This window comes from Varanus komodoensis, unplaced genomic scaffold (assembly GCF_004798865.1).
Source record: "Varanus komodoensis strain SLA01 unplaced genomic scaffold, ASM479886v1 scaffold4, whole genome shotgun sequence".
NCBI classification, from domain to species: Eukaryota; Metazoa; Chordata; class Lepidosauria; order Squamata; family Varanidae; genus Varanus; species Varanus komodoensis.
Genome location: NW_025335941.1, coordinates 59,856,488 through 59,881,382, shown reverse-complemented (window position 1 = coordinate 59,881,382; position 24,895 = coordinate 59,856,488). Strand labels below are relative to the sequence as shown.

The 24,895-nt window shown below is 46.6% G+C and overlaps 1 protein-coding gene across 1 annotated transcript; it reads left to right on the top strand.

Annotated features, from left to right (window-relative positions):
• Nucleotides 1-6,342: 6,342 nt before the first annotated feature.
• Nucleotides 6,343-24,712, top strand: CCDC83 (coiled-coil domain containing 83). The gene is made up of 10 exons (XM_044442585.1): nt 6,343-6,443; nt 8,983-9,067; nt 11,066-11,234; nt 13,100-13,267; nt 13,921-14,012; nt 16,181-16,249; nt 17,494-17,615; nt 20,385-20,464; nt 21,760-21,959; nt 24,240-24,712. The coding sequence occupies exons 1-10, from the start codon at nt 6,343-6,345 to the stop codon at nt 24,414-24,416; spliced, it is 1,263 nt and encodes a 420-aa protein (XP_044298520.1). The 3' UTR covers nt 24,417-24,712.
• The last annotated feature ends 183 nt before the right edge of the window (nt 24,713-24,895 follow it).

Sequence of the window (24,895 nt, the reverse complement as noted above, 5' to 3'; positions counted from 1 at the left end):
CGAGTTGAAATTCAAAACTTCTGCACCTCTACTTATATCTGCCTTGTTCTGAGACTCCTGCAGCATCCTATGCAAGCTTAGACAGAAAAAAGACCTGCAGCTACTGGCTGAGGCCTGCTGGGAGATGGAAACCTTTTGGGCATGCACATGGTAGGCATGTCATGAATGGAGCTGGCTGGAGCTGGGGTCAGACTAGATGGCCCGGGAGACCTCTTACGACTTGCTCTGTTTCTCTGTTTCTATGTTTTCCATCTAAACTTGCATAGAATGCAACCTTAATTCATGCAGAACGTTGGTCAGGCTTTGAGAGCCTCTGTATTTTCTGTGTGAATTGAGCGTCTGTGTATAAGAAGCCCTCACTAAAGCTCTGTTTGAGGTGCAAACAGCCTTTTCTTATTCTGAACTCCAGGGAGCAGCAAAGACCCTAAGAGGCTGCCTCTTGGAACCTGCCGTTCTGTTTTCCCCACGTGCATCTGGACATTGTGTTGGCCAAACGCATCATGAAGAAAATACACGAGTGGCCAGACTAGAAGCACTCGGGCTTAAACCTGAAGCTCTGCCCTTTTAGGTGAGACACATGGCAGGCAGGTTCCCAAGCCCAGTTTGTGCCAATCTGGTGCCCTCTGGGTACAACAACTTAGAAACATAGAAAACACAGAAACAGAGAAACAGAGCAAGTCAGAAGGGGTCTCCCGGACCATCCAGTCTGACCTCCGGCACCAGCCAGCTCCGCTCATGACATGCCCACCATGTGCATGTCCAGCCTGTCCTTGAACACCCGCACCGGTGGGGCCTCAACCACCTCCTGGGGAAGCCCATTCCATACCCTCGGGGTCCTAACTGTCAGGAAGTCTAAATGGAACCTTGGCTGCCTGAGCTTTGCTCCGCTGGAGCACGTGCTGCCTTCCTCTGCAGGGGAGAACAGGTCCCTACCCACCTCCGTGTGACACCCCTTCACATACCTGTATGTCGCCAACAGATCCCCTCTGAGTCTCCTCTTCTCCAGGCTGAAGAGACCCAGTTCCCTCAGTCTCGCCTCATACGGCATCCCCTGCAAACCAGCCAATGACCTTGTGGTCCTACGCTGCACTGACCCTAACTTACATCATTCCCAGACAGCATGGCAGTTGAGTGAATAAGGGCTGGTTTTCTGGGGGTGGGGAGCAAAGAGAGATGTCCTGGGGGGCTGGAGGGGCTGCAAGGATTCAAGCAGCCTATTTCTACCATAGAATAATTCAGGAAAATGGCAGTGAAGGCTGACAGAGAGGCACCATCTTGCCTTCGTCACAGGTTCCAGAAGTTGCTCGAAAGTGAAAAGTTTGTGGCAGAAAATAAACAAGAGCCCTCCTTCTGTTGCAAAGTGAAATTAACCTTTGGCAAATATTGATGTTGTAGGAGGGGATCTTTGGTGGAGAATGTGGCAGCACCGGTCAACCCACAACACAGATCTTGAAGAGATCAGATAGTTTAATCAATGACTCAGACAGGGCCACCCAGAATCTCTGGGGCCTTTTAGCAAGCAGAAGGGTGTGTTTGCACTTCCTGTTTAAAGCATTTCCTTTGAGATTTCACAGCTCTGAGGAACACAATCATGTGTTTCTCAGGTTCATCGGGGCCCATTCTTCATAGGTTTTCTGGTTCTAGGTTGACCAACTTGTGGCCTACCAGATGTTTTGATCTATGCCAAATCTAGACAGAATACTAAAAAGCAGAGACATCACCCTGCCAACAAAAGTGCGTATAGTCAAGGCTATGGTTTTCCCAGTTGCAATGTATGGCTGTGAAAGCTGGACCATACGGAAGGCTGAGTGCAAAAGGATTGAGGCCTTTGAATTGTGGTGCTGGAGGAGACTCCTGCGAGTCCCTTGGACCGCAAGGCGATCAAACCGGTCAGTCCAAGAGGAGATCAACCCTGACTGCTCTTTAGAAGGCCAGATCCTGAAGATGAAGCTCAAATACTTTGGCCACCTAATGAGAAGGAAGGACTCCCTGGAGAAGAGCCTGATGCTGGGAATGATTGAGGGCAAAAGGAGAAGGGGATGGCAGAGAATGAGGTGGCTAGATGGGGCCACTGAAGCAGTTGGAGTGAGCTTGAGTGGACTCTGGGGGATGGTGGAGGACAGGAAGGCCTGGAGAAATGTTGTCCATGGGGTCGCAATGTGTCAGACGCGACTTTGCATCTAACAACAACAACAACCAGTTTCTAGGTAGCATAGCCAAAGGTGAGGATTTATGGCAGCTGTAGGCCAAAAGTCCTCTGTCATTCCATTAATCTAGACACCAAACAATCCTAAGGTGAGATGTTCTGGAGTGGTGAAGCAACATTTGAGGTCCAGAAGGACCAAAGCAGAGTCGGAGGTATTGCTTCACACTTGAGCTGGGTGCAAAAAGCCTGTGACTTCGGTGAACCATTTCTGCTGTGGCAGTGAAAGAGAATGGAGACCTAATCCTATGTAAGGGCACCGAAGCCAGGAATTCTGGCTGTGGTATCCCATCGATTAGCTATAGTTGAAGGGCCAGGAGTCTAATTCTTAGAAAACCTGCCATAGCATCAAGTACTCAGGCCAATTCTCCCTGAAAATTAAACAGAGCAAACTGCTTCAGGTGGCACCCTGAGTGGGAAAACAGGAAATGGTTTCTGAATTTCACGGCAAGCCTTTTTAATATGGCCCTAGAAGGCGGGTATTGTGGCATAGGGGTCCCACTTCTGACAGCAGAAGTCTCACCCTGTAAGTCCCCAGTTTTGCCAAAGCAGCATGAAAACAGGGTGGCGATTCCAGAGGAAAAGGAGCTCTTTAGAGACAAACTCCTGTCACAGTGCTGGGCGAAGGTTGAATGGAACTCCATTGCGCCAAGCATGTGTTGGTTAGACATGATTTTTTGGGGGGGGGGGGGAGTGCAGTGCATTGGGCTCAAAATGAAGATACAGGGGCCAGCAAAGCTTTACCAAGTAAGCTTTAATCAATTGCCATTCCTCTCATTTTTAACAGCCCTCTGGGGATACTTATATAAACCAAATAAAATTTCCCAAAAAGGACCTAAATGATTCAGAGGAGGCCAAATCTTATAAAATAATCCCCCTATTTATTAAAATTATTTATTTTCAAGATACAAAACCTTGTCAGGAAGGTAAAAATAGGAAAATGGCAATAAGCAATATTAACAAATAAAATTCCATTGGGATGAAATGGCTCCTTCTGGGATTCTCTTCTGGAATTCTTTCCACGGAGCTCCTGATGATAAATGGTACTATGGATTGGGAAATCCCACTAAGGCTGGCTTTGAGGACTTCTTCACAACCCTTTCTCTCCTGGAATTCTTCCCATGGATGCAAAGCACAACTCAGTTCCACACAGTTCTACTCAGGAGAAAACCTCAGCATAACAGCTTTCAGGCCCACAAAGCATAGTTTGGTTCTACCCCAGTCAACTCAGAAATAAATATCAGCATAGCAGGTCTCATGCATGCCTACAAATAGAAGACTCAAATCTATGCAGGATATTGGATGGTGTATTGCCTTTAAATATATGTATATTCTCAAGATACAGAGATTCTGGAGTGGTGAGCAATAAAAAAGCAGATAAAAGCATGAAACTAATAGGATAAAAGAGTTCCAGAGATGTGGGGCCACCACACTGAAGGCCCCTCTCAAATCAAGGTCCTTCTGCAAATCAAGCCATAGGTCCATGTGGAAACACCAGGAACGTCCCACCTGATGATCTCACTGGCTGGGCAGGTTGACAGAGGCATCCTCTCATGTATCCCGGTCCTAAGTAGTTTGGGGCTTTTTATACACTAGTGCCAAAACCTTAAATCTGACCAAGTCATGAACAGGCAGCTAGGGAAGTTTAATGGATTAAATTATGAAGGATTCACAATTGTGAGGCAATCATTCCTTCAGCATCTTAAACCGATCCATAGGGTTGCCAGGCATATTTTAATGGCCTTTGTCTTCAAGAGAGGAGTCAGGCAAATACAAAGTTGCGAGACTCCTCTCTTACACTGTTCATATCAGGGGTCCTCAAAGTTTTCCCACAGGGGGCCAGTTGAAAGGCGGAGGCGGCTGGCATGGGCTGGTGAGGTGGCAGCAGCGGCGCCACACGCCCCGCGAGGTGGCATCTGGCTCGCTTGCAGATCTCTGAGTCCAAAACGATCTCTGAGCGAGCGAGCCGCCACTTCGCCATGCGCATGGCGAGGTGGGCAGTGGCCGCAGGCGCGGGTGTGGGCACAGGGAGTCCAAACCTCTGAGGCAGGCCAGATAAACGGGCATAGTGGGCTGGATCCGGCCTGCGGGCCGTAGTTTGAGGACCCATGTTTTATATGATACACATTTGTTTACACAGAACCATCTTTGTAACCTGAGTGCATTCCACAACAGAAATATGGGAACACATGTAACAATTAAATAAAAGCAGATGATTAAGAAAGTAAGATCTATTAATTAGCTCATGAACAGGCCTGTTAAATATTTTTAAAAGTCCGCCATTATTAATGCTGATTTTAAAGAGGATTTCCTTGAGTGCTTCCGTACGGTCTGAATCATTTATTATGACTGAAAAGGTAAGTAGTTTCCTAGCAGAGGCACAAGAGGGAGACGTTCCCTCATAAAAGCTGGTCCTATTTCAGGAAGAAGGAAGAAAAGAGAGCTCAATGGAGAAATTACTGGGGAAGGCAGCCGATTGGCCTTTCGTGGCCACTGGGATGCAGTTACCGCGGTAACTGGGAGAGTTGGAAACTGGAACCAAACAGAAGGCAGCTGCCAGTGGTAGCCGGAGAAAACACGTTGGTAAGATAATGTTTGTGCTGGTGGGTCCCCAAGGGACGGCCGGAGGGGAAGAAGCGGGGCTCATACGGAGGTACCAAAGAAGTGTGCACTGAAAGCAGGTTCTGGGTAGAGGATGGTGAAGGAGCTTCCCATGCCAACTAATCCAAAAGATCACAAGGATATGCTCTGGGATATCCCTTCTTTTTATTTCTAACCTTTAAAGTTATGAGTAATGGTTCCTCTTGAAGGAGAGTTCAGTTAGGATTAACCGTGGGTGAGCAGCTAGCGTGCTGGTTTCCGTGGGCCATATCCTGACTGCCCATATGCCAACAGGGCACCACTGCTGCTAGGGGGAGGTGGAAGCATTTGTTTCTGGAATGGAGCAGCCCAGCTGAGCTCACAGGAGGGATGTGTCCTTTCCTGAACTGGAAATAGAAACAGAAACAGAGCGAGTCAGAAGGGGTCTCCCGGGCCATCTAGTCTGACCCCTGGCTCCATCTGGCTCCGCTCATGACATGCCTAGCATTACCACTTGTTTCCCGGCTTGCTTCAGGCAGTAGTGACTTCTCACTGTCACTTTCCATGGTGCTTTCCATTGCAGGGAGAGAGAGAAATGCTGGTACAATGGAATAGACAGAACCTGCACGTCAGTGAGGGATTCTGTGCAACGGTTGTGTCTCTGTAATTACAGAGAAAGGAAACTGCAGTTGAGGCCTTTGGGAGATAAACATTTAATTGTCATGAAGAATTAGTTATGAAGGCATCTGACTGAAAATAACGATAGTTTAAATGTTGTAATGCATTATTGACTGTGGGTGACTTGAAGGGCAGTGTACTTAGGAATAATCGAGGGGAAATGACTGAAAATGAGATGTTAGAACAACAGTGCTTGTGCATCTTTACTAAAAGACCATTTTTATCACAATAGTCCAACAGCAGAACTGGCCAGAGAGCTGTTTTGGGGTATGGGCAGTATAGAAATTAAATAAAGTGGAAAGAATTAGTATAATATGCATTACATATACAATGTGCATGCGTGCATGTGTATAATTATATATACATGGCATATTACATGGCTATTTAAGTTTTATAGGCAAGGAATTGGTCAGTGTTGGTGCTGTCTCATAGCAAATGCAGATTTTGCCCCCCTTTATAGACCATTTTTTATCAACAGTAACAAACCAAGAATCAAAATGTCATTTTAAATGGTTTCTTTAACTCTCAGTTGCATGCTAAAAACTTATCTCAATTATTTAAGCCACTCAAACTTTAACCATGTTAGTTAGCTCACTGAAAAGTGTTAGGAAAGTTATACTATCTCTTGTTCTTAGCTTTCCATCTATAAAAATGAAATGAGATCTCCCACAGTTGTCATGGAGCAAAGTTATATGACTTCTGAAAGTCTGGAAGCGCCAGAGAGATAAATTGTTATTCAGGTTGCAGCCTTGAACATTCAGCGGCATTTATTTCTTAGGAAAGATGCATAGGGTTGTACTCCCCAGAGCAGCAATCCATTGCAGTATTGGTGTGCCTTGCTCGTTTCTCCTAGACCTATTTCACTTTGACCGAAACAAACCATGGCAAAAGAAAAGAAGAAGAAGGACAAGAAAAAAAAGGGCACTTCACAGCTGTCCAAGGAACCTCGAACTTACTTTCCAGAAGCTCTGTTGGCATATCAGTACGTATAAACATGTCGGGAATTTGGAGCTTGTTGCAGGAATGTCTGGTGGGTTGTTGCCTGGTTTGTCATTTTTATGGGCAGCAGGAAGCTGACACTCTGTCTTGTTTATCTTCCTTCAAGCTGAGGGAGAATATCTCTAGCTAAGTAATGTCTTTTTTAGTGTTCTGTTATTAGAAGTGCACGTTGGGCTTCTGCACCAGGTGGCCAAACAAAGCTGCACAACTGTAGCTTCTGGTGACTGAACTCAACTAGGGTGTCTTCTTGGGGTGGTTAACAAACCCACCCACAACCCTGTCACAGGCCAGGCGTTCTGTGTGGTTTGTTAACTATCCCAACACACCATCTTTCCTGCATTTGGATGACATAAGGAACTGCCCCCAGCAAGTCCAATTCGACAGCTTAACCAGCATGCCTGTTACCCAAGCAGTGATCCTGTGAACGGGTTACTAAGCAGTGTTTTGGGGAGTGAAAAGGGAGCAAGCATTCCCAGCTTTTTAAAGCTGAGCGCAGAAGAATTGAGGCCCTTGAATTGTGGTGCTGGCGGAGATTCCTGCGAGTCCCTTGGACTGCAAGGCGATCAAACCGGTCAGTCCGAGAGGAGATCAACCCTGACTGCTCTTCAGCAGGCCAGATCCTGAAGGTGAAACTCAAATACTTTGGCCACCTAATGAGAAGGAAGGACTCCCTGGAGAAGAGCCTAATGCTGGGAACAATAGTTGGCAAAAGAAGAAGGGGACGGCAGAGGATGAGGTGGCTGGATGGGGCCACTGAAGCAGTTGGTGTGAGCTTGGGTGGACTCCGGGGGATGGTGGAGGGCAGGAAGGCCTGGAGGAATGTTGTCCATGGGGTCGCGATGGATCGGACGCAACTTCGCGACTAACAACAATCAGTATCTGGGTAGATCTCTTCTAAGACTGACTGGTTTGATCGCCTTGCAGTCCAAGGGACTCGCAGGAGTCTCCTCCAGCACCACAATTCAAAGGCCTCAATCCTTCGGCACTCAGCCTTCCTTATGGTCCAGCTTTCACAGCCATACATTGCAACTGGGAAAACCATAGCCTGGACTATACGCACTTTTGTCGGCAGGGTGATGTCTCTGCTTTTTAGTATGCTGTCCAGATTTGCCATAGCTTTCCTCCCCAGGAGCAAGCGTCTTTTAATTTCTTGGCTGCAGTCCCGCGTTCTTTTAGTATCTAAAAAATCAAGTGGGACATTTTGCCCTTAAATAATTCACATGATGCTCCTACGTTCTGTGCCATTGCAGCTTAGCCCCTGTGCAATCACATTTCCTTTGCTCTTTCAGCCCCAATATTCTTCCGCTATGGTATGGGGAAGTGCTGGAAGACATGTAGGAGATCTGGAACAGGACATTCTGGGCAGAAAGTTTGGTCTCAGTTTTGTTAGAGAAAATGGCACAGGCAGGCGGTGATACAATGACGCAGGTGGCACTCCAGCTCTGGAATGTGCTCCTCAGGAGGGTTTGCGTGGCTGGCCGTTGCTGTATTCTTTTCAACATCAGGCAAAACCCTCTTTATTTTCACAGCATTTAACATTTCATTGGTTTTATTCTGGGCTTTATTATTGAGGTTGGATGCAGTGCCTTGTTTTGTTTTATATTTTCAGGGTTTTTTCCTTTCTTTTTCTTGTAAGCCATCCCTAAACACTTGTAGTGGATGGCCTAGAAAAGCTTTCAATAAATAAAATAAATAAATAATGTGCATTTCACCGGTGAGTAGATGGAGAATACAGGCGGGAACACAAGCACTGGGGAGGTGTCTGGAGGAGCTTCCATAGTTGGCCGGTTTTTTCATTTTCTGTTTCATGTGTACATGATCCTACTTTGAAGCTTAAGATAAGCCACACAAGAGACATGCTAACAGAATTATGAATTAGAAGGTAAGAGCTGGTGTGTGCATGCTGGTCCCAGCTTCGGGGTTCCCGCATTGTGCAAAGAAAAGGCAGGTTGATAGCTGTGCATATTTAATCCAGTACCGCTGCTTTCTTCAAACTTTCCCCAACTGGAAACAAGCCTAAGACCACTTGCTAGATGCGTACCATGCAAATCTACTAAATGGGATGACCTGGTACCATCAAGTTAGAAACATAGAAACAGAGTGAGTCAGACGGGGTCTCCTGGGCCATCTAGTCTGACCCCGGGTTCCAACCGGCTCCGCTCACTACATGCCCACCATCTTTGAACACCCTCACCGATGGGGCCCATTCCACCTCCCGTGGAAGCCCATTCCACACCCTCGGGATCTGAAGTCATTTTGGACTTCAACTCCCATCAACCCTGCTAGCATGGCTGACATACGAGAATGTTGGAGTTGGAGCTAAGCACATCTAGAAGGTTCCAGCTTGGAGAAGACTGCCTCCATTTTTAATTTCCAAGCTCTGGGGTACAAGCGTTTGGAAGCGCTCCACTGCAAGGTGCATGTACAGTTGACTCATCTATTACATCCTCCTGCCCAGGTGGGTCTTGAGTAGGTTTACCTGGTAGCCTGGAAATTCACTGTGTGGGGGCTTTTCTCTTCAGAATTCAGATCAAGGAGGAGATCATTGATCAGCTTCTCTATGACATAAAAACCCAGGAAGCAAAGAATGACAGATGCAAAGAAAGGGTAAGCAAACTCTCCCCCCCCCCCTTTAGTTTGGTGGTGAGGGGGCATCATTCAATGGTGAAGATGTTTGTAGGTGATCCTGGGTGATTTCACGACGATGGATCAGGCAACAGGTGATGGGGTTCAGGTGTGGGTGGGGCTTGACCACATGCCCTGAAGGTTCCTCTCCTCCGTCACTCACTGACCAGTGGAGAGGCAGCGATGGCACTGAGGCAGACTGTGAATGCCACAGGGCTCCAGAGGTTGGCAGTGCCCACTTCACAGGGTGTGCCCTGAGCAAGTGCCCAGTGATGACAACCCAACTCTGGCCCCTGTGCCCAAGACCCAGGAGAGCTGTTATCACCCAGAGTTTAACAAATTCCTGCGTTCCCATGTTGTATTTCTGTATGATGCATGGGGCTACCTTTGAAAATGGCCCAGAAACTTCAGCTGGTTCAAACTAAGGAAACCAGGTTTCCAATGAGGACTGGTCCATGGGATGATGCTATTCTAACACTTTTCCATCCACACTGGGTGCCAGTTTCAGAGTGCTGGTATTGACATTCAAGGCCCTAAATCATTTGGGATCAGGTTACCTGAAGGATCAGCCCTTCCCTTATATACCGTACAAACCCTAAGAATGTCCTCAGACAACCTTCTTCAGGAGCCACCTGCAAAGAAAGTGAGGTGCACTGCTACAAAGAACGGGGCATCCTTGGTTGTGGCACCCCAGCTGTAGCATGATCTTATCAGAGGGGCTTGCTTGGCACCTAAATTGTGATTTTTCTAATAGTGGGTGAAGAATTTATTTTCTCCTCAGGCACTTTAGTATTTTACTTTCTGTATTAAATCTGTTATTGTATTTTAATCTTGATATTGCTCCTAGGATTTGGCTTGGTGTTTACTTCTCCTTTGTACTGTACCCCTAAACCTTTATGTTTGCCTTGCCTTGCCTTGCCTTGCCTGGCTTCCATTGTTGCAAGCAGTTGCAGAGAACTTCAGCCATTGGCTGGCCTAGAAGTGAGTGAGTGAGTGAATGAACGAGAAAATAAGACCCCACATCGCAGGGATGGGGACAGGGAGGCACACGAGACGCAGCCCTTTTCTGCCTCTCCACATGAGCAACACGTCGGCTGCATGGAATCCAGAAAACTGACTTCTGTGTGGAGTCTGAGATGTTCTTTATCGAGCAGGATGAGGGCGAACCAGTAGCAGATGGAGAGCCAGAGTGGCAGGGTAGCGAGGTGCAGGCCTGGGACTCAGGGGACGTGGGGTCTGAGTGCCTCTTTGGCCATGAAGTGTTCTGGGTGGCTTTAAGCCCCTCACAGACTCTCAGCCTAACCCACCTCGCAAGGTTGTTGTGAAGATTAGGTGGAGAGGAGGAGAATCACATAAGCAGTCTTTGGAGGGAAAAAGTGGGATAGTAAGATCATTATTGTCATTATTACATTATAGTTATACCACACATTTTCCCCTTATAGGGAATCCAAGATGGCTTACACAGTCCATTTCCACTCTGTGTTATACTTCCAACAACAACCCTGTGAGGCAGGTTAGGCTGAGAGTGAGTGACTGGCCCAAAGTCACCCAGGGAGCTGCATGGCTGAGCGGGGACTCGAACCCAGATCTCTCAAGTCCCCAGTTGAACCCTCTAATCAGCACACCACATTGGCTCTCAGTTCTTACTTCATTTTTGATATTGGTTGGTTAATGGTTATTGTGTGAATGCTCTCATTTATTGTTTATTAACTCAATTTATATTCCATGTTTATATAAAACATTGACATAAAATGTGCATTGTTGTGTAAGCCTGGCCTACCTCACAGGGTTGTTGTGAGGAGAGAACAATGAAGAGGAGGAAGATTTCATAAGTTGCCTTGGGTTTTTGCAAGATAAAAGCTGGTGGGATATAAATTTAACGAATAAGCTTAACATGGTCAGTGGAGAAGAAGGATAGTAAAGGGCACAGATAATGAATTGGTTAATATTTAAAATGTTTAACTGGGCCTCCTCTTTCAGAACCAGCACTTAAAAGAAGAACAGATTGGACACATCCGGGCACTCCTAACCAGCCTAAAAGAACAGGAGAAGGAACTGGAGAAAATTGAAATTGTTACCAGAGATGATGTAGAAAAAGCAATGAAGGAGAAATGGCAGTATGTCAAAGACCAGGATAAACTTATTAAAGGTGATTTGCCGTTTCTGCGCTATATGCCCGGCCTGCCATCAATCCCCAGGGGCCTGGGCCTGCCAAGAATTCACTTTAGGTCCAGGGGTATGTCAGAAAAAGCAAAAGTAGCTGGCTGAAGATGAGATGCAGGTGTCTATGAAAATCTGCCAGCCTTGCCGTTCAGAACACAGATTCAGAGAACCCACACTCAGGACGGAGTATGGCTTGAAAGCAGGTTGTTGTGGAACCATGGTTTATCATCTGGTCTGAACTCAGCCAAGCTAACAAACCATGGTGCACGATTCACAGTTCGCAACCTAACAGTAAGCCATGAGTATTCCTCACAGCTATTTTCCTAGGTTCAGAAAACACAATAACCCACATTTCAACAAAAGTCAACCCTTGAGTGTAGGCTTTTGTTTTGTCTGAACCCAGAGGAAAGAGGGAGATGTGTTAGCCGAAACTGTGAAGCATCTCTCTGAGAACCTTGTGTGGGCATCCCGTAGGTGCAATGCACTTCCCTTTACGCTCTAGCCTTCCCCAACCTAGCATTCTCAGGATGAGTTGTACTGCAATTCCTATCTTCCCCAGTCAGCATGGCACAGTGGCTGGGGACAATCAGCATTCTAAATTCAACAGCTCCAGGGCATGAAAGGCTGGGGAAAACCGTAATTAAAGCAAATGCGGCAAAGAGTCTGTAAACAGGGCCTTCCAAACTTTTTGGACCAATGGGCTAGCTTAAGAATTTGAGAAACAGCTGTGGGCACTTCCACAAAATGGCTCCCTTGGAAGATGTGGCTGGGCCCATAATAGCTGGGGTGGGAGCCCGGCTAATCAAAGGAGATGGGAAATGGCAAGGCTAAAGGGAAGGAGGCAGGGAGAAACAGCAGCACAAAGCAGCAGCGGGAGAGAAAGAGCAAGGCTGGAGGCCAGGAAGGGAGACGAAGGGGGGCAGGGATGGGGCAGAAATAGCGAGGAGTGGGCTGGGTGGGAAGAAACTGTGAGGCTAGCAGCTGGGAGTGGAGATGGGAAAAGCCTGTGTAGATGGGAGACGGTTGGCAGAGGCCAGGAAGCAACTCTTTAATTTTCTTCCTGGCCATGGAGCAGCTGATGAGCAGCAGGTTCAGGAACGGGAATGGGAGCCTGGCACTCTAAGGCCTTTAAAGTTTTTAAAACTGAGTTTTTGCAAGGGCCAAGAATGGAGATCAACCTGGGTGCCACTGTGGTTCCCTGTGCCGTGTTGGGAACCTTAACTGAAGCCTACAGCACTCTCCCTCCATCCAAGGGAAAGTGAGCTTTGTACTGCTGCCTCTCGGAAGTTCTCACAACTTGGAAAAGGGTGGATCTCTGCAACAGAAGAGAGGTTGTCTCAGTTTTGCCCTGGTTGCCAGAACCGTAGAGTGGGTCGTTGATGAGCGGTCCCAGAAGAACCCGTGTGTGCCTTTAACTCCTGAATACTAAAGAGTTCATAAGATGGAAGCTGAGGCCCAAGTCCTGCTCGCACCCCAGCTATGAGAAGCACAAGCAAAGCACAGCGTTTGGCAATTCATACCTCAAGAAGTACTTGTACAAGGGGTGGCAAGTACTTGTGGACCTGTAGAAATTGGATTTATATGGGAAGTAACATTCAGGATCCCCCCCCCCCCCGCTTTAACGGTACAATATCAAGCACAAAAAAACTTCTGTGAGCATTTCAGGTCCTTTTTGCCTGAACTGAACTCCTAGTGTAGATGACACACAACCACGCATATTAAAAGAATAATTCGTATTTGTTGTTAAACCAGAGTTGTTACTATTGATGCAATCTTTGGCTAAGGGTTGGTATAGAAAGGAAACAGACAATAATCAGTAATAATATCTTCTGGCTGGTTTCTTCCAACTAGACGTGCGCTTGCAGATACATTATGTTGAGCAAAAGCTTCTGCGGAAGCAGACGGAGGTGGATTACTGGCTGGCATACAAAAATGTGGGGAGTACCGAACACGCCAAGCAGATAGAATACCTCGAAATGGACATCAAGAAGCTGAAAGAGGACCTTGAAGAAATGACAGGTGAGTCACGATCAGGTCAGTCCTTGAAGGAGGAAGCCTGCTTAGAGCTTCCGTGGAACAGCTCCTAAGAATGTACGAAGAGACCAAAGGTCCATCCCGTGCGGCGCGTGGCTGCCACAGGGGCTGATTTGGGAATCCCACAAGCCGGGCATAAATGCAAGCAACTCAGCCGTTGAACCTTGCCCCATTCCAGGGGTTCCTCCATCCGTGGAGGGACGAAGCAGTGGTAGGTATCTTGCACCCCAGAGTTTGCTTCTCCCACACCTCCTTTGGTCCTGTCAGCACCTCCTCCGTATCGCCAGCCGAATACCACAGAGGTATCAAAAAAGATGATCATTTTGCTTTGCCTTCCCTCCAGGCTTTGGGTCTTTTTATCCAAAGGGGGATTAAAAAATACCTTGCTTTATTGGGATGAGACGGTATCTGCACTACGGATTAGACTGATTTACGTGCTGAGAAACAGTGGAGAAAAGTCAATGTTACTTTCAGCAATTATGGAGGTGTGGTGCTGAGCCTATTTAGACAGAAAAAATGCTAGGACTCACAGCTGTAGGACTTGATTTCTGTCTAAAAGGCACAGGCTCGTTCCCTGAAATCATACGCATTATATCAACATAAATGTCTTCTAATTGTGTGTGTGTTTCCAACTTAAGAATTTTTCAGACTTGCTCTGGAAGAAACCAAGGAAAAAATTGACAAAAGCACTCTGAGGCAAATGGAGCAGAAGAAGGAGTGGGCCACTGAGGTATGACTTGGTCTTTGCTGTTCGTGGCCATTCCTAATGATGCCTCCAAAGGTGGTTCAGGAGCTTTCGGCAGGAGAGAGTTACAACCCCATCCTATTCACACATCTTTCCTCCTACGCAGGAAGTCTTACTGGGCTGGGCTGGAGGACACAACAACCCATCCTGCAAATACGCTATGTAGGGCAGGTTGATGAAGCAATGAGCTGGGTTGAGTGTGGCTTCTCTCCTTCCTTGGGTCCCATACTTTGCTTTTTCTTGACAGCTGTCAGAGGTGAGCTGTCAAGAGTCATGGAAGCTGTGTGTGATCTGTGAAAGGAGCAGACCTGTAGATCACCCCCTTTGCAGTAAGATCCTCTAGGGGAAATTTTTGGCCCCGACTTTTGTCAGGTTTGTTACACTTTTCCACCCTTTCTCCAGATCTGAGGAAAGTGGAACTGGACGAGCCATCTCTATGATGGGAGTATGGGCATTTTGACCCCTAACTGTCAAAACTCTAGTTCCTTTTAAAATATGTTTTGTCTTTTCCGACAAGACTATGGATTTTTCTTTCTTTTTTGATAGGGACAACACTCCCTGCCCTGTCAAAGAAATGAGAGGCCCAGAAATGAACACAATACTCCAGTTGCAGGCACACCAGAGTCGTATAGAGTGGTAGTAATACCTCTCTCGATCTAGAAGCCACACTTCTGGCTATGCAACCAAGGGTGGCGTTCGCCCTCTTGACCACCGCGTCACACTGCTGAAAAGTGCAAGGAACCTGAGTCAGGTTTCCCCCCACTGACACACACACAAAACTGAGGATCTTATTGTGAAGTGGGCACAACCTTTTGCAAGTCAATGGGGCGAAAGCTGCAGATAGCACTAAAGGCTTGCAATCGCATAAGGAGGAATGGAGTCACGGACGATTGCTAACTGTGCCATTTGAGGCATTGGTGAGGTGGCGGGCATTGGTGGTCTCCTGGGTTCGCTCAGCAAGAGCAGCAAGGGGGGTTTGCCAGTCTGAATGGCTCACTAGCCACTTCCCACAAGCCTTGGGTTGTTAGGGTGGCTTGTGTGGCTGATAAACAAACCGCTCTGCAGAAAATGGGCTGGGTTTGCAAGACACAACAGCTCACTCTGGCTTCTCGCCGATGTGTTGCAACAGCGCCCAGAGGAACAAATGTCACCCACAGATGCAGCACGGGAATGAAAAGAAGAAACTTTGCTCTGTGCTCTCAAGCCAGCCTCTGAGCCTTATCCAAATAACACGCTGGCCTCCTTCCCGATGATTCATAGAGGCCTTCCCCTTCTCCTCACATCAAATAATTCTGCCTGCCCTGTAGGACGGGGAGAGGAAGAGGGTAGATGGGCATCTTGCCAGTAGTTCTCTGGAAGAGGAGGGTTTCTGGCTCCCAAAGCCTTCGCGGTAGCAACATCAAAACAGCCTTCTCTCCACCTCTTTGCTAGGCTGCTGAAATGGAGCAAGCTTAGTTGGGGCTGTCGGAAGTGTGAAAGGACTCTGAGCTCAATTCTAATATTGAAACATTCTTGGCTTGAGTCTGTTCCTTAATTCTACAATTTCATGTCTTCCCAAGCCACTATTTGTATCTGACTCCAGTTGGTGGAGCTGAAGTTCTTGGGAAAAAACAAAGTAGCTCCCAGAAGCCTAACATCTGCCCACTCTTGCGCAGAGTCCTGTGAAGACAGGCGAAGCTCCTTGGCCCTTGGGTCAGGGCCTTCTCTGGGGTGGCTTCAACCTTATGGAGTCTACTAGCAACCACTTCCTGTTGCAGAGGTGAGGGTGGATTGGCCCTACTGTGGAGGGATTTCTTTGGTGACCCCAGTCCTACAGAATCTGCTGAAGACAAAATTGAAATCATAGACAGCATTTTGTTGCTTTTAGATTGTCATTTAATACAGCCCATATTATAAGTATTTTGCTACAGAGATGTTGTCTGTCTGTCTGTCTGTCTATCTATTGATGGATCGAATTATTATCTAACAGGCCATTGCAGGCTTCTGTGAGTAACTTTCAAATAACTGGATGACATCAAAATTATAAGAGGAAAATTTTGTTCAGAATTTTGGACGGTCCTCTTCAGGTATTCGTGTCTGCACTCCGATTCCTTTCTTCCTTCAAAACAAATGTTACAATTTCCGTGATAGCGTAATGTATTCTTTTTCCTCAGAATGCCGTTAAGCACATTGATAAAATCAGCTGCAGGGAGATCAAAGAATACGAGTGGCTCAAAGAAGAGGCAAGTGTGCCGATGAGGGAAACCTGAATTTCTCAATGGGTTTCCACTGTCCAGTCGACCCAAGGGCAGATTCTGCACTGCCCGTCTTGGCTTTCTTGTGATACAGAGATGGGGGCGGAAAGCATGTCAGTCTGGCGGACAGAAGCAAAAGGCAGTGAGATGTCTTGACAGGTGGGTGGGTGGGTGGGCAGGCAAGAAGGGACCACAATAAGCAGGCGATTTTCTGACTCAGTCACTTTGTCCCTGGAAGGAAAGACCAGCACAGCCAGGTGGTAACCAGGTGGCGGGGGGCATGCTGTTATTGGTGGGCATTCTTATTTTTATTTCGATTTATTTTTATTTTTCGATTTATATCCTGCCTTTTTCCTGCAAAGGGCCCAAAGCAGCTTACATCTCCTCCTCCATCTTATTCCCACAACAACAACCCTGTGAGGTAGGTTGGGCTGAGAGTCTGTGACTGGCCCCAAGTCACCCAGTTGGCTCCATGGCTGAGCGGAGACTCGAACCCAGGTCGTCTGAGTCCCAGTCCCACGCTCTTAACCACGACACCACCCTGGCACACTGGCATTCAGGGACAGTGGGGGAAGCCAGGGTGGCTGCCTTGGTACCGTGGACAAACCGGGTGGCTGCAGAGTGGGCAGCAGCATGACCTTTGCGCTGCTGAAATAGGGCGGTGCTGGCAGCTGGGCACTGGTATGGGGTTTTTTTTCCCAGCAGTGCCTTCTGTGATGCACTGGAAGGAGGTGGCGGAACACGACAGATGGCACCTCCTTTCCCCATCCTCAGCCAGCAACAGGCGCACTTGCCACCACTGGGGTAGTTGCCCAGGAGAAGCAGTTGGGAGGCAGTGGCTGCTGCCAGGACCCTTCAGTATGTGCCGCCTGGGGCGCCCACCATACCCTGCCTAATGGTGCGGCTGGCCCCGATTTCCTTCTAGGAGTTTGGGCAGCGTGGTTGGGAAGAATGGTTTGGGGGAGACCATGCAAAGGCACTGCCTGTCACAGGGCACTGCAGGAGGCAGCCTTCCCCAAGCTGCTGCCCCCCCAGATGTCTTGCATGCAACTCCTTGTGACGTTGCCCCATCACTGGTCATTTTGACTGGCGCAAGAGGGGTTCAGTCCCAAAATGTATGGAGCTAGCTTGGGGAGGCTGGTATTATGGAAGAGGTACCAATCAGGCACCTGACTTGCAATCAGGCAGCTTTGTATGAGAATTTCACCCCTGGTTTTCATCTTTTATGGCAGGTCGCAGCTTACCGAAAGGAAGTGAGTTTGCTGGAAGACTCCATCCATGAGCTAGAAGCGGAAAATATCTACCTCATCAACAAGCTGTTTGAGTACAAATTACAGTTTCTTAGAGTGCCGAGGTAAGAAGACCTCCTAGGAGTTAAGCTTCTTTGAGCCGATATATTTCAGCTTCTTTGAAAAGATGTGGTGAGCAAATATCTTCTCCTGCAGTCAAGTTGCGTGTGACCAGCTGATCAACAAAACGTTTACAAGAGGAGAGAATGAAAGAAGGCTAGTTGTTAGGTTAGTGCAACTGGAAAGAGGGACAGGAAAGCATGTGTCAGGTGAACTGCACAGACAATTCACTGAGTTGTTCTTAGTCGCGAAGTCGTGTCCGATGCATCGCGACCCCATGGACAACATTCCTCCAGGCCTTCCTGTCTTCCACCATCCCTGGAGTCCACCTAAGCTCACACCAACTGCTTCAGTGACTCCATCCAGCCACGTCATTCTCTGCCATCCCCTTCTTCTTTTGCTTTCAATTGTTCCCAGCATCAGGGTCTTCTCCAGTGAGTCCTCCCTTCTCATTAGGTGGCCAAAGTATTTGAGTTTCATCTTCAGGATCTGGCCTTCTAAAGAGCAGTCAGGGTTGATCTCCTCTGGGACTGACTGGTTTGATCTCTTTGCAGTCCAAGGGACTCGAAGGAGTCCCCCTTTGCTCAGCCCTCAGAATACTGCATCTAGTTCTGGGCATCACAGTTTAAGAAAAATGAAGACAAGCTGGAAGGGATTCAGAAGAGGGCAACACGGATGCTTTAACCAGGAGTCCTGCACTGAGCAGGGGTTGGACCTTCCAACCCCTTCTAACTCTAGTGTTCCATGATTCTTAAAGAAATGGAGATGGTAACCAAAAACTGAGAAGGATGACAACTGTAGCAAAGTCTGAAGAAGAGGCATCAAACATGATGGAGCATTTCCTAAAAAATGTTAGAGAAAAGACCAAATGGAAGCCATAGATCTGACTAGGCCTGTACAGGTGCTGTGATTCCTTGTACAACAACCTCAAAATAAGACTTAATGGACATGGTTCCTGGGAATCCTACTTCTTTTTTTAAAAGCAAGATTTTAGGACTTACGGGTGCAAGATGTGCAGGAGAGAAGTGGGCAAAACTTGGTGAAATGCAAGCCCTTTGAGCAAAACCTGACTAATACTGCAATCTTATGCAACCTACCTGTGCATGAGTCCCATTGAATTTAATGGGTCTTGCTCTCAGAGGTTGCTTTACTATCTACCCTGCCCTTTTAATCCCCAAGACATGAAAAGTTAGATAGAATACCCTTACCATTTTCTCCACCACAGTTTCAGATGATTGGAATGGTGGCTGTTCTAGGCCCCCAAAGCTAATACAAAGCAAAGTTGTTTTCCCACCTCTCCTCGGAAGAGTGGAGTTGTGCTTAGGCAGAAACTTTAGCAATTGTCTTTTCATTTTGCGTCCTTTTGACCCACTTTTCTAGGCAGGAAGTGCTGTGAAAAACATAAACAGAATCTAACTCAGATTAAGTACTTTTAAACCCCAGCACCGTCAATGGAAGAAAGGTGCAGCCTGATCGTCCACCTTACTCAATCAGCCCCACTGAATTCAACAAGGTTTGCTCCCAGATAAGTACTCCTGGGACAGCACCACTGTGAGCGTGCTGAATTCTTCCATGGATCCATGGGGCCTGAAGCATGTTTAGGGCAGTATCCAGTGGTGTCATTCCACAAACTCAAGCAGTACTAGCAGAGAGCTGTGTAGTTTTCCATTGCACAAACATTTGCCTGTTACGCTTGTGCAACCCATTGTGCGATATGGCGGGACAGGTTGCACAAGAGAAAGCACAGTGGTTTGCACAAACGTCGCTTAAGCTGCATTCGCCTCTCGCCCCTTGTTCTTGCTAGTGCAGCATTGTTTTCACCTATAGAACGGCATCGCTATAGCCCTGGATTGTGCCTCATGTCATTTTATGTGTTACTGGAATCTTGAAACCTAATTATTGATTAGCATTTTAGAGCTGAAGCAAACGGCATGAAAGCCTTCTTGCCTGCAGAGTTTGTGCTATTTCCACAAACATTCAGCTTCCCCTGTTCATCTTGAGGAAGGCCATACTCAGTGGCAGAACAAAAGCTTTTTGTCCGGTAAAATGGGATCAGGCAACAGGTGATGTGAAAAGTCCTCTACCTAAAGTGTTGAAGGGTCATATGAAGGAAGGAGGTGGAGTCATCTAAGGCAGCACTCCCCAACCTGTTGGCTTCCAAACCCATCAGACTTCAGCTTCTGGTAATCCCAGCCAGCTCATTAGACCGTTGCTTGTTCTCTGGAACTTGATGGGCCACAGGAAAAGGTTTGGAGTGGGGCCTGTTTGAATCCTATAGGCATACCTTAAGGAACTGAGAGACATGAAAATGGTGGTCATCTTCAGAACCGTAATCTGGAAGCCCACCTAAGACATGTCATTTCCGAAGGGAAGCAGGCCTGGATCAGTGGCTGAGCGCACCACTTGCGTGCAGAGAACCCCAGGTGGGGCTGGGGAGCCACTTCCAGTCAGGAGAAATGCTGCACTTTTCTTCCTGAAGGAACCCAAAGCAGCTTACATAGCCCTCCCTCTTTCCATTTGATCTTTAGAAGATAAAGAGGCAGCTTCCTACCTTAATTTCTGCTTGCCTTCCAACATGTCGCAGTGGTGTCTTCCAAGCCCCCCAAAGGAAAAGGGGGCTCTGTGGAATAGGGCAGCTGGTCTGATCATTAAGTTAATAGAAGGCAGGATATTTGCAGAAATAATTTGAGCAGAAAACTGCAGTGACCTGCCAGCATGAATATGTATCATAAAAAAGTGTTCTTTTTCAACACTTCTGATTTTAATTTTTCTAGCAAGTTATTTCTCACCCAGGGAGCTGGCTTGCAGATGCCTGGAGAAGGATCGTTAAGAGAGCAAGGCAGTCCCTATGCAGGTAAGTGGCTTTCTGATGGGATCCCAGTATGATTACCTGGAAAGCTGAAGCCATGCCTCACTTGGAAGTGTGGGCAGGACCCCAGAACTGGGGGATATTTGCCGCCTTTCTGATCCTGAGCCCAGTTTATCTGAGGTCTTACCACCTGTGAATAATGTCTGAGGGGAAAATACCGCCAGAGGTTGCTAGACTACAACTTCATCACCTCTAAGCATAGGCCATGCTAGCTGGGACCAATGGGAGTTGAACCTGGAGGCCTACAGGCCTCCTACACCTGGAGACCATTTGCCCCAATCCAGCTAGCAGAGAATGGAAGTGGACGCTGTGCCTATTGCCATGGGGATGAGGAAGTGTGGACACAAAGGCAGGTCCGGTATGATTCTTTGATCTGGCTGTTGGAGCTGCACGATAGGAGTTCTCCAGGAATAATCTTGCTGAGCAGCTTTTCAGGAGAGGGAGAGGACTATTGAACAACAGGACTTCTGAGGACACACGTAGGATTGTGCGAAGTCTCTTGCCGGCTGGCCAGAATACTGTTGTTCCTTCAGCTGCTTTGTTGGGCTTCTGCCCCCTTTCTGCTTATTGCCCCTTTCATTCCCATTGCTGTATTTTGCTGTTTTTGGATGCTCAAGATGGCACCTGTTATTTTGCAGGCTGTTTTGGTGTCTTGGTCAAAAAGCAAGATTAACTTTTGAATTGGTGATGAATAAACGCAAGCCATGCAATGCCACCTAAGAGGTTGACAGCAACATTTGTGAACACCCAGATGTCACAGGACTGTGACGCCCATCAGCCCCAGCCAGTATGGGCCATGGTGAAAATGGCAGCCCAACAACATGCAAAGCTTCTCCATGTCTGCTTTAGCAAATCTTATGCAAAAGGGGATATAGGTCTCTCGTGCAGTAAATTCACTATGTAAAATTGACAATAGGAAAGAAAAAAAGGAAGAGAAACAGATGGCTAGGAAGGAATGCAGTTTGTATATACACACAGAGAGAGGGAATTGATTTCAGAGGGAGAGGAGGACTGGAAAACATTGTGTTAGGTCTCTGGCCAAAGGGAAAAAATATTACTCCTACAAGTAGCTAACTGCATTTAGGGAAAGGAGTCCTGTGATACGGCTGCAACCAGCCACTCACTTTCCTTGTATGAAGGCAAGTTGATGCAGAAGAGAGTAACACTGGCTTATTTCATTGTGATACAAGAGACAACAAGCAATGCCTGCAGGCTGAGCGGTACTTGCCAGGTCCCCCTTGTTGTGGCCACACCATCACGGAGTGCTTTCTCCTTGCAAGGATTAAAATCAGAAGAAAACAGTGAAGCTGCAATACCTGAAGTTCTCCCTGCTGTGCAGAAGGGAAGTGGGTCGAAAACCTGGGATTTCACAGTAATGGAAGAAGGACTAGAAGACGAGGAGGATGTGGTTGATCTGCAAGGACATTCAGCTACTGGGTTTCTTCCCCCTATCCTGTACGAGGATGCAAACGATTTCAAGGTAGATGTCTGCTTTCCTTGTCTAAATTTTTAGCATAAGCGGCCCTAGATTTTTTGGACTCCAACTCCCATTAGCCGCAGCTAGAATGGCTTGTGGGTGATTGTGACTTTAGTCTGGAGTACCACAGGCTTTCCACCCACGGCATGAAGGATGTGATGCTGAAACGCATATGGTATCCAACATATTTTTTGCTGGCATAAGAGATTTACCATTTTATCACAAACTTGCCTTGTAACAGGAGCACTTGGCTAGGAGGAAAGCCCAAATAGCCACAAAAAGACTCATGTAGGAGTGCCTTGTAAATTATCCAGCGTTGACCAGGATATGGGGCCACACGACCTGCCAGAACCTCTCTCAACCCAAATCGATACAAAGACTATTTTTATTGTGATTTTTTCCCCCATTGAGGCCCACCTGGCATGAGCTGTCATCTTTTCTGTTCTGCCCTCTTTTCCTAGCTATTTAATGGCAGGGGAGCTCAATGCCTGTCTTTTTATTTATTTATTTAAAACTTTTGTATGCTGTCCCTTATTCATGGCATCTCAGGATGGCTTACAATCCTTAAAATCAAAATACAATAAAACAACCATATCTATAAATAAATAATACCAGTAAAAATATAAATCAAAATCAAAAGCGATTGTTAAAATGTTAAAATACTAATTTTTAAAATGATGATTAAATAAAAAGGTTTTGACCTGGCGCCAAAAAGAATATAAACTCGGCGCCAGGCGAACCTCTCCGGGGAGCGCATTCCACAATCTGGGAATTTAATGGGTTTCATTTGCGTTGAAGCTTCAGCCATCCAATTGTTTTTTAATTTTGTATACTGAAACATGCAGCATTTTATTGCACTGCTGGGTCTTGTGTTTTCATGCACTGTTGTGAACAGCACAGGGAACTTTTGCTACTGGGTGACCTAGAAATGAAACATTGCTGCATGTCCATTTTGAAATAGACTTCCTCTCCTTTGGAAAAGAGTCTACCTACGCGGCAATCAGAAAGTTCTATGCTGACTAAGGGCATCCCCAGAGCGTGGGCATTCTTGCCCACCTGTGCTGTCCCTACTTACATAGCCAGGTACGTTCTGGAATTCACATGGCTGAGCTAAACACTCCCGGGATGTTGGCACTGGGAAGCTGCCTTGTGGTCTTTATGTTGGGCCATCCCGTTTGCGAAAGCCTGTATTTAGTCCTAGTTTATGCTGAAGGCTTTCCCCCCCACCCATCCCCACCCATTTTAATAACCTGCCACTTTTTGGTAACTTGCCTTTCCATTAAGGAACTCCTTCTCCATTTTGTCCTTGCAAGAACACTGGGAAATCAGTACAGATTTCCTTCATAGAGGGTGGACTTGGAAAAGAAATCAGACAGTTCTGGGAAAAGTTCAGCCCATTTAAACTGTATGATTGGATATCCTGTACCTGTTAAAGGTATGCTAAGAAATGAGCACATGAAATTGCAAGGAAACCTTGTAATAGCTACAAAATTAGCCACTGCCAAATTGGCAGCTACTATTCTGTTAATAAGAGTGTGTATACTGATTGCCTCAATGGTTGAATTAACAGAATTTGTTCAGCCACATGAAGGTAGACAACATTAACAAAAGCCATACATGTTGTTTATTATGTCCATGAAGCAATTCAGTCAGGGAATCAATAAAGCCTGTTAGTATGACTTCTTGATGAGGCTGCTGGATTATGAACTATGTATGGACTGCAAATGTTAGGAAAGCAGGATAAATTAGATTGCCTGGTGATCGCTAGTTGCTCTGGTTTACTCGCACAAGCATGGTCATAGGTCCTGTTTAAAGCTGCAAGTTGTCATGCAGGTGTTTTTTTTTTGGTGAGGGGGGCATCCATAAATACAAAGAAAAAAGGAAAACACTGGAACAAGTAAGGCTGAGAATGAGTACTAGCCCATCATCAGTTAATGAACTTCATAAGCAAGTGTGGATATGAACAAGGGGAATCATTTAATGCTCCACTTGGGGCAGGCGACCTTGAGTTTCGGATCTTTTGAATTACGGCTCTTGTTGACAATGGCTGGCTGGAGTGCATAAAATGGCTTCCAGATGTTTTGAATTTGACCCGATTTTCCGATGCATGCTACCTCAACAATGGCTCGTGAACTTAACTGCAGATTTAAAGAACCAGGTCCACATTTATTATCTAGAATTCGGAGTTGCTTCTGATTCTGATATTTTAATGCATGCATATGGAAGCCATTTCTGAAGAGTATTTCCTGCTGAATAACGTGATCTTTCTGTCTCAAACTCCAGGAGTACAAGGATCTGGGGTCCCTGGAAGTGAAATTAATGACCATAGTGGGTCAAGCCATGCCAATTCATGAAGACATCAAGGAAATGCCAAGCAAAACCCAGCTTGAAGAAAAATATGATGCCAGTAGGTCACCCCGCCAAATCACCTACCAGATGATCAAGTCGGTATTTCCTTAAATGGGTGAAGAAAAAGTAGAAATGGCTTCTTGAAATGCCAGATTAGTCTGGTATTTCTCTTTTGTTTAAAATTTCCATTTGGCATTTGTGTGTAGAAACAGTTTAAACTGGATGCATTACCAAGAATGTGTAACCTTGCATGTACTGAATCCTCACCAAACTCACATCAAATGCAAGATCTGAGCCCTGTGGTAACTTGTTCTGAAGTGACTACACAGAGGTACTTTGATTATATCCCTTAGAGGATCACAATGCGCCTTGTGATCACAAAATAAAATGATTTCAGGAATTCAAAACCCTGTGTGTTCAGTAATTACAGCTACATAGGGCAATTAGAGGGAGAGACAGAGGCTATGCGATTGCAGCAGCTTGCCTGAATCCATCTTGCCAGCTAGTAAAATGGGTGAGATTTGAATAAGACTTCCTGGTTCCCATTTTAACGTCCACATAAGCCTGATCAGTTCAACCAAAATATCCAA